Source organism: Melanerpes formicivorus, unplaced genomic scaffold, assembly GCF_026170545.1.
Source record: "Melanerpes formicivorus ecotype bairdi unplaced genomic scaffold, bMelFor1.0.p_v2 SCAF_128, whole genome shotgun sequence".
Taxonomy (NCBI): domain Eukaryota; kingdom Metazoa; phylum Chordata; class Aves; order Piciformes; family Picidae; genus Melanerpes; species Melanerpes formicivorus.
This window is the reverse complement of record NW_027142480.1, coordinates 929,760-942,147: the sequence shown is the minus strand read 5'-3', so window position 1 is coordinate 942,147 and position 12,388 is coordinate 929,760. Positions and strand designations below refer to the sequence as shown.

The window sequence follows — 12,388 nt, the reverse complement described above, 5'->3', positions numbered from 1 at the left end:
AAATGGTCAGGCAAAATATTAAACATAGACTTTGCTGAACTGATAGAAAGTTCAGCGTAAAAGCTACTATTGGAGCTGAGAAGGATCCCCTGAAGTACTGAGTATTATGTTGAGCAGGTATAGAGGTCTATATGAATACAAGGTAGAGATTTCTGAAAGACCACATATAATGCATTGTTGTTGGTATGGATATCCACACCTCTGCAGAGCAATACACAGGTACAGCATACTTCAGTTTGATGTTCTGCAACGGGAGGCTTGCTGCTGGTGTGTAGATTTGCCATGCCAAGCACAGAAGGAAAATAAGACTCAGAAAGAATCAGGGTGCTGTAATCTTTTGTTAGAAATGGACACCAGTGAGTGTCCTTAGTGTAAAAGTCACCAGTCACATCTGTTATGAAAACATTGCAGAGAAAGAAAGAAGTACACAAGGTACTGGACATTTGGAGGAAACAATAGAAAAGATGGAGAGTATGAAGAAAATAAATCCAGTGCATAAAGGAGATAATTACCTTGCATGTTTGTACCAACATGAAAAAAGTCAAGTGCTGGAAGTTAAGGTTAAAGATGGAATACCAGGTTTGTGCAGAAAAGAGGCCTATTGGGTAAATTTAAAAGTGCAGTCCAAAGTAAAATGCACTCATTGCATCTGATGAGCACATCCTCATTTCCATTTTGTAAATGGGCTCAAAGATCTTGTTTTAAGGCATGTCAGAACAATTAAAATAATGGAGAAGCTGAGATAGTATAGAAATAAACATTCTGTATATTTTCCCAAAACTGGGAAGGATTGCTAGGAGGGAGGAAAGGGTTCATCACCATAAAATCTGTTACTGTAGCATTCCACGATGTTCTTTGAAGTCTGGAAAAACACATATATGAGTACAACATGAAACTACAAAGCAAGAGGTAGGGAAGGACAAAAAGGACTATAAGTGAGAGTAAGGAACTAAGAAGGATAAAAAGGCAGTCACCATAAAACCTAACGTAATGATAATGCAAGACAACAGAAGGATAATCCAGCACAATGGAAGAGAATTAGGATAATCCTTCCTCGTGTCTGCTCATCATGAAAATGAGCTGCTCCTTGCAGTCAAAGATAGTCAAGTGATCAAATATAACAAATGGAAAAAGCTGTTGCAGAAATGTGCAAAGAGTGGGAGAGACAAGTGGGTCAAGTTGATGGATCCTGAATGAAAGACAACCACTAACTAGGGAGAAAAGAACAATTTTGCAAACAGATAGATTGCACACAAAAAAAGGAGGAGATGAGCATGGATGGCATGGCTAAGGACTACTTATACAATTGACTGTGCTTTAAGGTGGATGCAAAAGAAAAAGACGAAAGAAGATCAAGATATAAGAAAAGATACAGAAGGAAAAGAAAGCAGCATGTGAACAAGTCATCTTCCATTTTCTCAGTTTGTTCTTGATGTAAATGACAGCAAATACTAAGTGTCTCTTTGAAAGGACATGCATGAGCAACTTCAAAATGTGTGAGTATGTTAATCAATGTAGACAGTATAATTATTGTACAGTGGTGACTACTATTAAATAATACATTAAACAAAGAATGTGAAACAAAAGATGTGGAGTACTTGGAAGGTGAGAGGTGAGGAAACATGTTATTCACAGCATAGCTGAATTGTGAGGAAGAAAAGAAAAAAGAAGACAATCCTGTAATGTGCTGTGTGAATGTAGTTATGGGACATACAAGGGCAAAGGGTTGGATATGGTGTTTTAGTTCACTTTGTTAGAAGGCAATTCATGTTGTATACATACATAGAACTGATGTTACTGATGCAGCTCTAATCCCACAATGGATCAAAGACCAGAAGTGTTTTCTGATTTCAGGAAATATTTTTCTATGTAAAATTTATGAGAATTAAACAACTGAATTTTAAAATCTGGTAGAAAACAATAAAATGGAATCGTTGAATCATACTAATTGTTTAAAGAACATTATCGGTGCTGCTCATCTTAAAACTTCAAGTGTTTTTCTTTTCTAGTCTAACTTCAAGCTTTTCACAATTCTTTGTCTCAGGCTTTGAATCAAATCTTCTCTCTAATGTAAAAGTTTGCAAGGAAATTTTATTTTGAATGCTAGCTCTGAAATGTAGATGAAAAAAAGATTACAGTATGTTACCAGTTATTTCAGCATGAATTTTGCCTGGTGAAAATAAATGTCGTGTTTTCAACATTTGATCAGACCAGTCACTTAATGCATGTTGTCTAATTTGAAGGTAACCAAGTTGGTCTGCCAAGGTGAAGAATGTTACAGAATGGATTTACATATGAAAGCAGAGATTAAAGTGCATGTTTTATGAATTCTGGTGGCATGATTTTACAGATTAAAAGGGTTTACCAATCAAAATCAAACTTCATTGTTTGTTTTGTGTTGTTTTTTTTCCCCTTCGCTTGGAATTAAATATATATCTTCTGACATCTGCATAGTTGTGGTACTTTCTGATAGTCATTGTTGAAAAATACCAAGTTATATCTTCCAGCATATGAATATCTCTCTTTTGTTACAGTTTGGATAGGCAATAAAGGGAGTAAATGGACTTTTTGTATGATATGGAAGTTTTAATTTCATCTATATGTACAGACAGGAATAGTTAGTGGATTCAATATGAAACACATTGGGTTCCATAATGAAGTGTTGTGTTGTCTCGTCTCACAAGGCACTTCTTGTTTTGCTAAGGGTCTTGTTTTTTCTGTTTGTTTGTTTTTTCTTTTTTAAATTTTGTTTTGATCACAGAAGATTATTTGAATGACATTAGCTTTAAAAGGTGCCCCGTGGCACTACTGTCCCTACCTCATTAGGTGTGCCTCCTTCAAGAATTCACTCTTCTCCTGGTCTGTTGCGCTTTTCTTCAAGGTCTACACAACAGAAAGCAAATGTGTAATAACACTTAGGTCACCACCACCATTATCAGAGTGTTTAAGTAAAGCAACCACAGACATGGCCTTAAATACACTGGGCTGCCCAGGGAGGTGGTGGAGTCACCATCCTGGGAGGTGTTCAAAAGGGATTGGATGTGACACCTGAAGCCATGGTTTAGTTGTCAGGAGGTGTTAGGTATTAGGTAACAGGTTGGACTTGATGATCTCTGAGGTCTTTCCCAACCTGGTTGATTCTACGATTTTCTTTATAGATTGCAGTGAATTAACAGAATAATATGTATGTGGATAATGGATAATTGTCCTGACTTAGATGCAGCAATAGTGACTCTGGTCCTGAATGACAGAGCCAATATATTTGGTGGGAGGTGCCAGATTTCTAGGATAAAGGTCTTATGATGAATAAATAGTTGAGTTTTGTAAAGCGGCTTGTGCACAAATCATATTCCAAAAGATTTTTAAAGTGTTAAATAAACCAGCTGAACTGAAATAATAAATAATAACACATAAAGGAGATTTAAAAATAGTTTGAGCATACAAGGGAGATGCAGAAAGGCATAAATAAACCAGACTCCTAAGACTGAAGCTTGATAACAAATGAAAGTATGTAGGCACTGATATGAAAATTAATTCCCCAAGCTAATTTGCAGTAGAAGGTAAAATTTGTTATACATGCCCAATGAGGCAAACAAAGCCCTAATTGCTTTCAGGAGGATCTTCCATTCTCTTTCTATACTATATATCTATGATATATTAATATTTGTAGCACAAAGGCAATCACACTTCATGAGAGGCATCTTTTCTCTTATGTCAAGATAAATATGAAAAAGCTAAGATAAACACATTGCATGTGCCCCTCTTCTGTTGTCAAGAAACGTTACTTTACAGTGTGGCAATGCTAAACATAAAATCTTAAGAAATTTCTGCTTAGTACTTCAGAGAAATATGTCTCTGCAAATTAGATGCTATATACAAAGACATGCATGTGAATATGCAATAAAGAAGATGATTTAATGAGCTCAAATCTATACATGTGTATAATTAAAGAGACAGCATCTGCTTTGTTTGTAGTTTGTTATGAAAGGTATATCATGTTTCTCTGAGAGCATGCTGAGCGACTGAGTGCTTTGTGCTTTCTGTTGGCTCACGAAATCCCTCCACTAGCAGAGAGGGCTTGCTCTGAGCATGCTCGAGGAAGAAAAGCTTTGGGGGTGCAAATGAAAAAGCAGAAAGATTGGTGTAGAATGGAAGAGATAAGAAACCAGAAAGCCTGGAGAGGGACTGTAGACATACAGTGAGATTGCAAAGCTGGTGGAGAGAAAAAAGTATCATAAGGACATAGAGGACTTAGGAACTGCTGTAACTATGCCTTAGAACTGAGAGTAAGAGTACAAAGAACTGCCTTGCCAGGAAACAGTGACTTGGGAAAGATCTTTTTACAATTATTCTTGTTTTCTATTTTATTTTTTTTCTCCCCCTTGGGAACTGTTTTTTTCTATATGGAGAGAAAGTTGTTTATAGTATAAGAAAATTTGGATTTTGAATGTATGGGCCATTTGAGAACTGGGGTTATTCATGTTAAAAAGGCTTCATTTTCTTCATAGTAGATCTCATGGTGTTACATTGTGGATTTGTGACTAAAACAGTGTTGATAACAGAAGAGCGTTTCAGTTATTGTTGACTAGTGCTTACCCAGTTTCATGCCCTTCCCTGTTTCTCATACTGCCCCACACCAGCAAATAGGCCAGGGAGGGGCAAGAAGCTGGGATGGGGCGCAGCTGGGAGAGCTCACCTCAAATAACCAAAGGGTTATCCCCTACCATATGATGTCATACTCAGTGACAAAAGTTGAATGAAAGGAGGAAGGGGAGGATTTTCAGGGTTATGATGTTTGCCTTCCGAGGTAACTGTTAGCCATTTCCAGGAAAGCAATCATGCCTAAAAATTTGCCTACGAAATTACCTAATGATTTTCTTACTCTGCTTTTCTTATGTGCATAGCTTTTGCCCTAACTATTAAACTGTCTTTATCTCAACCCAGAAATGTTTGCAATTCTAACCTTTCTAATTCTCTCCCCCACCCCACTGGGGTGGAGGGAGCAAGCAGCTGGGTGAGGCGTGGCTGACTGTTGTGGTTAAACAGCAACACTCACTTAGGGTCAGTCAAAATATGTGAGCTGTTAATATTTTATTTAGAAAACATAGAAAAATTACTAAGTTCTTTCTGGTGGCAAATGCACAGTGCAGTTATTTAAATGGGATAATATAATGATGTAACAGATGGATATTTTGCATTGAGTCTTTAAGTACACCACTTCCATAATCCAAAACTGTTGATTGAAGAAGACTTGTTCACTGTAAATATCCTTCCAGCCTCTTCTAGTTCCAAAATCTGAAAAGAAAGGTTAATAGATCTAATCTGCATCAGACCTGCACCAAAATAGACTCATTTACTTTGCTCTGGCTGCTTCTCTTCCTCTTTACAAAAAAAGGGAATCAATGTAAATGCTTTGCCTCATAGGTAACCAAATTTAGTCATAGATGTTATTTACATGTATTTATCTTCAAAGATGCTACCATATGTCTTCACATAAACAGTGTGGAAAACACATTCGTTAGGTGGGTGGAGTTGTTTTTCATTTGTTATAAAACATGGGATTTACCTTTCCAAATGCAGTACTTCCAAACAAGTATTTTGATTTTTGTTTTCTTGGTTTTTTTTTAAATCATGGATTCTAATAATGCATTTTATTGAAAGCCGATAAAATTTGGATTGCTAACTTTTGTCTTCTTGTGCTTTTTAGGATTTATTTATACCTGTGGTGGAACTTTAAAAGGACTTAATGGCACTATAGAAAGCCCTGGCTTTCCATATGGATATCCAAATGGTGCAAACTGTACATGGGTTATCATAGCAGAAGAAAGAAACAGAATACAGATCGTCTTTCAGTCTTTTGCTCTAGAAGAAGAATATGATTATTTGTCATTATATGATGGGCATCCTCATCCTGCAAACTTTAGAACAAGGTAAAGAATAAATATTATTAAAACACAACTTGCTTTTGTATATTAAAAATAGTTGAGAAAGTAGTTAAAGCTAATATTTTTAAATTACAGATTATTTCCTATTCAGACTTGAAGGTGCACTTTCCTTAGCTCATCACAAATGTCTTAAAAAGTGTGATGCATTTTAGCTTTAAAGCACAAGCTAAAATTAATCCAGCCTTCTTAAAAATTCTCAACAAAACATAATTAAGAAGCATAAGAGCATGAATAAATGAATGCAAAATGAATATGGGATTGTGGGAGTCTCAGTTGGTGTGATTTACTAGTGATGGAACTTTTATAATCTTTGCAATGGGAAGCTTTCTTAGAAATCAAAACCCACTATGTATTTAAGACAGGAAGAATAGGTTGGTTTTGGTGGTGGTTTGTTTGTTTGCTTATTTGTTTGCTTCCCAGTTGAGTATGAGCGTATTCTAACACAAAGGGATTACAACACTGAAAAAAACAGTTTCAAAAGTGATGAGAGTGATAGGTCACGGAATATTTTTTACCAGTGTCTGCTTCAGAATCAAGGTCCATATGTCCAGTTCTGGGAGGTTGTAACTTGAGAGATTTGTAATAATTGTGTAATAGCAACAGATATATTATCCATACATTTGATAATTATCTTTATTATCGACTGTCTTGACTTCTGTAAGTCAGGTTGTCATCCACCTAGACTTCTGTAAGGCCTTTGATGTGATCCTGTGCAGTATCTTTGTTGCTAAATAGAAGAGAACGGGATTTGGTGAGTGGACTATTTGAAGGCATTGGCTGGATGGCTGCATTAGTAGAATTTCAGTCAATGGTTAAAAATCCAAATGGAGATCAGTAAAAAGTTGTATTCCTCAGGGATCTTTATAGGGACCACTATTGTTCAATATCTTTGTTAATGACATGGGCAGTGGGATTGAGTGCACCCTCAGCAAGTTTGTGAATGATATCAAGTTGAGTGGTACAGCTGATTCCCTTGAAGGAAGGAATGCCATCCATAAGAAGAGGTAACCCATAAGAGTTGATAGCTGTCATTCACAACAAAAACCAAGAACATGTGGTTTTCTTCCTTTCTGCCCACTCCTCAAACAATAAAATTTACATGCAGACTTAATTACTTGTAGTAGTCCAACAAAGCTCTCAATGTCAGTCAAGTCTTCTTTTGGTGAATCCACTGTAAATCATAATCTCAAAGAATATATGAACAATGTTCTGCACAAGTGCTAAAGAAGAAAACAATCATTAGCATTCGGAAGTTGGAAGGAAAAGGAAAATAATATCTTGCAGAGAGAGAATTTCTTTCTTTGCATGTCTTGCTCAACCAACCAGAAAGACTTATATATATTTGTGTCCACATGTGAGTTTGTATCTATGCATAGGTGTCTCTGTGCAAAAATATATAAGTACCTATCTACATTTATAGATGCATGTATGTGTGCAGGATTCCTTTTGTATTAAACTAAGCCTTTAAAGCTGATGCTTTGGGATTTTTTTTATTTTAAATGTCAGTATCTTGAAAAGAAAGCCAAGGAAGCCTGGCATGCTCAAGAGATTTGATATTGTATATTTTGGATGCCACTACATTCTAGAGAGGAATAGGATGAGGAGTTCTGTAGAATAGAGAATAGAATAAATCAGCTCTTAAAAAGGAAAAGATGATTAAGCCTCCATATATCTGGAAATAGACTACTTTTGCAAGACTTAAAAGATTGTGCCAGTGTGTGGGTGCTGTAGAAAATTGAGTGGAGAATTGGGTTTTAAATTAAGAAAGTGTGATAGTAAAATTACACCAGCTCTACTAAATCTTTCATGGTGACGTTTATTTTCTCAGCTTGTTGTAGCAAGTAGTAAGGTGATGTTTCCTAGAGCTTTCTTTTTGCATAAGATTTTTACATAAGTAAAGTTTTATGAAGGTAGAGTTACTTGTGAAAAGTTTCTATTTCTTTCTAACATGGAAGTGAATTCTATGATTTTACTTTTTGCCATTAATGAAAGTGTAATCAGGTTACACTAGTGACCCCCCCTTTCATTTTGTAGTAGACCAAATGTTTTCAGGAGACTACGAAGATATGTTTATAAAATGTGTGACTGTCTCAGATATACAAGACCAGCACTTCTTTTTCTATCTGTCTGGCTTCTCTATGTCTGTAAAAGATTTTGCAGTTATTTGTGAAGCTCGTGATCTGACTTCACCCTCATTGAGTTTTCATGCTTCTTTGTTTAATTGTTCTCCTCAGAATTCAATCTTGTTGGCATTTAGAGCCATCAGTGGTCTTCAGTGAATGCATAACAACCTTAAGTGATTTAGATGGACTTAAATGGTAGCTAAACAGTAACAAATGGAAGAGAAATGTCAGATATGGTGATTATGGAAAGTCTATAGTAAACATTACAACTTCATCTTTGTATGACTGTATATGCTTGGTTTAGCATACTTCGGAGTATCACAATACATTGGAGGTTGGAAGGGACCTGAAGAGATCATCAGGTCCGACCCCTCTGCCAAAGCAGGTTTGCCTAGGGTAGTCCACCCAGGAATGCATCCAGGTGGGTTTTGAAAGTCTCCAGAGAAGATGACTCCACAACCTTCCCGGGCAGCCTGTTCCAGTGCTTTGTCAGCCTCACTGTAAAGAAGTTTCTCCTCATGTTGAGGTTAAATCTTCTATGTTGAACTCATTGTTTCTTGTCTTATTATTGCACATCACCAAAAAGACATTGGTCCCTTCCACTTAATATGCTAGTCCTTTGCCTCAAATTATAGAGAAAATTTAGAACAGCTTAAAGCTGTGAACTAAATGCCAAACCCAAACCAAGCCAACAAAAGAACCCCAAAACCTAAACAAAATAATATTTGTAATCACCTACAAAAACATCTGTTTGCAGAACAATATTATTGCTTTCTATATTTAAACCAAGCTTTGAGCAGAATGTCATACTGGGGAGTTTTTCTGGGTCATGTTATAGAAACTATTTTTAGGGCTTTCTTCTTGTCCTCTCTGTGAATCTTCGGGACTTTTGTGTACACTTTCTTTCACCTTTATACATCTAGCTTCTCTTTAAAAAGAAGACATTTTAAAAAAATCAAGGTTTGGGTTTTTTTTTTTAATGATTAATTTTAAATTATAACCATGTGTTCACCTTATTTGGGAAAGCAGCTAATACTTTTGACTGCTATGCTGAGTGAATGACTTGCATTTGCAGATACAACTCCTCTTCCATGTCTTTGTGGGTTTCTAGATGAATCATTTCAGCTGAGCTTTTTGTAGATGCCTGTCATAGCATCTTTTCAATTTCCTGGGTGACCATTTTGAGAAACAAGAGTTTTGCTTGCATTAGTGATAAGAAATCCCACTTTTAAATTAATTTAACAGAAGGTAGAGTTTGAACTGATAAAACATCACATAAATCAACAGCTTTGCAAAAGCAAGTTAAAGTCAACTTGCATGTAATGGAAAATTTTTATTGTATGAATAATTCACTGCAGTAGCCCCTACATAGGAAGTGACAGAAGCAGCTGCTCCATGAGAGAGGCTGTTGGGAGCCAAGAGAGACTCCACTCAAGTTGTGGTCTCATCAACAGGGCACAGTCTTGCAGGGGCTGATCCCAGGAGGCAGAGATTGGGACTGGTAACCACATCTATCAACAGCACTGTATGTGATGAACCAGGTCCAGGGTCCCTCCAGTGAGTCCGGCTGTGAGGAGAAAGAAATGTTGCTTCCCACAGAGCAGGGCTGAGGGGCTTGTGGAAGAGGCACAGACAGGGATATGTTTGTGCAGAAACTGCAATTAATTTTAAACTAGTGTTAGTGGCTGTGATATGGTACATAACGAGGTAGAGGAGAGGTTGGAAACCTCACTTGACATTTCTGTGCAAGTACTTTACTTTGCAACTGAAATAATATTCAGTTTTCCTCTTATCTTTGAGGAAATTTCTGAGCAAAATGTCTATCAGTAAATACCCAACAGTATGTTTGTCCTTTCTAAAAAAAACAAGCAAAAAAAAAGAGGAAAAAAAAAAAAGTGAAGTGCTTAGAATTGAACATTACTTTCACTGAATAATTTTCAAAAATATACTTTATTCTAATTAGTTAGCCCAACTTGCAATGCTATATTAGAAATAGCTTTCAGTACCTAACAACTTGCACTTACATACCATATAAGGGAATGTATTTTCAATTGCCAATACCTACTTCTATTACCTAGGCTGGTAATTGATTTTTACATTTAAATATTCATCACAAACTTAAGATTGCATTGGAATCAGTGAAACAAATATAGATCCATTTTAAATAGAGGAAAATAAATGCACACCTGCTGCAATTGTGCTGGGATAAATTGAATAATTCAAGCCAGTCTGCTTTTGTCTCATTGTATTGACTAAAATATACTTTCATACATTTGTGTTTGGAGAGCCATTTTATAGTAGCCAAAAATATATATTTGCTAAAGTTAAAAATAAAACTAATAGGATATGACAAGTCTACCAGAATGTTCTGGTCTAAAGCATCAGAAAGTTTGACTGTTGTGGTCTTCAAAAGGACATAGTATGGAAAACTTCCCTACTAACAAAAAGGCATAATAATTTTGTGACAGCTATAAACTCATTTGTATCTATAAAACATAAGAAACGAAGGTATGACACACTGGCACAAACTGCAATTTTGGAATGCTTAATAAACACGTAATATTGCTTGTATTTGAGGGTCTGCAAGAGCAGCATGTGTCTGTAGAGATATATTTTAATGCTAATATGATCATTGTGTCAGAAAATTGAATTGGATGAATTAAAAACTTCCCTCTACCTACTCATGGTTAATTTCCTCTTAGGAAATTTGAATGGAGGGAAATTTTAACGTTCTCTGTGCTCAAAAGGTGAGCTAATACTCATCTTTTCTAATCTCTTGTTTATAAGCAAGATGAATCATTCTTTCATCTATGTTCCCTGCTGAGGCAAACAAGAATCAAATGAACAGGTTACTTGATGAGTGCTTCTGAGCTGCATAGGAGGAATTCACTGAAATTAATGGAGATATCCAACTTCCTTTTCTCTATTCATGATTTGCTTATCCCTAAAACATCTAATTCCCTGAGAAGGCCTATATTTTTAGCATTTAATCCCCAAGCACTTGAAAAGGAAGACTCTTTTCAGAAGATTAGTGAGTAGATCTTTCAAATTTCAGTATGCTCCTAGTGTTAAATGCAATTAGATATACTTTCTTCACCCTAGGACTTTCAAAGGCTTGAATTTGGTAGTAAACAAAGCCATAATTTGATAATGATACTGCAGTCTACTCAAAAAAGTAATCATTAGCATATAAGAAAAGAATAAGCTCAAAACTAAACACAAATGTGGGGTTTTTGGTGGTGGTGGTTGGTTATTTTTTAATTCCAGAGTATATGGAATTACAGATATTGCTCCACTTAGAATGGATGATATTGATTTTCAAATTTATGTAAATTAATTAATTTGGTTCAACTAATAAGGAGCAGAGAAGGAAAAAAAAAGGGATTAGAAATGCAAAAATTTACAATGAATCCTTAACATTAATTCACATTAAATATTTTTAGAGTTGCATGTGGGTGAGATGGATGCTTACTTGTCCATCTGCTGAGGTAACACTAAATGAAATGGCATGGACATATGCCAGGACAAGAAGCCAAACTTGCTGCTCTCACCATGTCAGAGAAGTTGAACCTCCTATAGTGTTTTGGAGGGCCACAGTAGGAGCAGGATGAGTGTTTTCCCTGGCTAGTAGGGAAACACTTGCATGGATGAGTTAAGCACCCTGTTGTCACCCCATCAGTGTCTCCTTCTGGCCTGATAGTATTGTCAGATACCTCTCTCCATCATAAATATGCCAGATACTGCTGAAACATAATGACATAGCACAAAAATGGTCACAAATTTAAGGCATACTGTCTTTGAATAACATATATCATTTTGATTTTGCCACATTAAAATGCTAGCATCATCCAAATGTTTTTCTACATCTAAAGTTGTATTGAAAAACGTTCACAGAATGAGATAAATTAAAACGAATCTGTATGAACCCCCAGAGTAAAATCAAGAATACTCTAGTAATTTTATGTTCTTCACTTAAGTAGCACTAAGTAAAACACTAAAATTTCTCAAATTTGAAAGGGGAAAGTGTCTTTCTGGAAGATATAATTTTGCCTATAAAACTAGCTGGGTTTTTTAAGTGGAAAAAATCCAATTTACATCTTTTATGTGCTAAATTTAATATCTCTGCTTGTTTTTCCATTTCTTTTTCTAACTATGCTGATTATGTATTTCTTCTTTCAATAGATAGAAGGCTGGGTCAAACAGGCAGCAATTAGGCTGTGCTGCTGACAGGAATGCAACCTCCAGCTTGTTGCATGTCATCTAAGCCACCCTGATAGCTACTGTAATCTTTTTCTTCTGACCCAGGCTTTCTTTTCTGGT

At 35.9% G+C, this 12,388-nt stretch overlaps 1 protein-coding gene across 1 annotated transcript in view; it reads left to right on the top strand.

Annotated features, from left to right (window-relative positions):
• The window catches only part of CSMD3 (CUB and Sushi multiple domains 3), a 406,730-nt gene that overhangs the window by 52,181 nt on the left and 342,161 nt on the right, over positions 1 to 12,388 (top strand). The window contains exon 2 of the mRNA XM_068167989.1: positions 5,708 to 5,930. Coding sequence (XP_068024090.1) covers positions 5,708 to 5,930 — 223 coding nt within the window. The remainder of the gene's footprint in view (positions 1 to 5,707; positions 5,931 to 12,388) is intronic.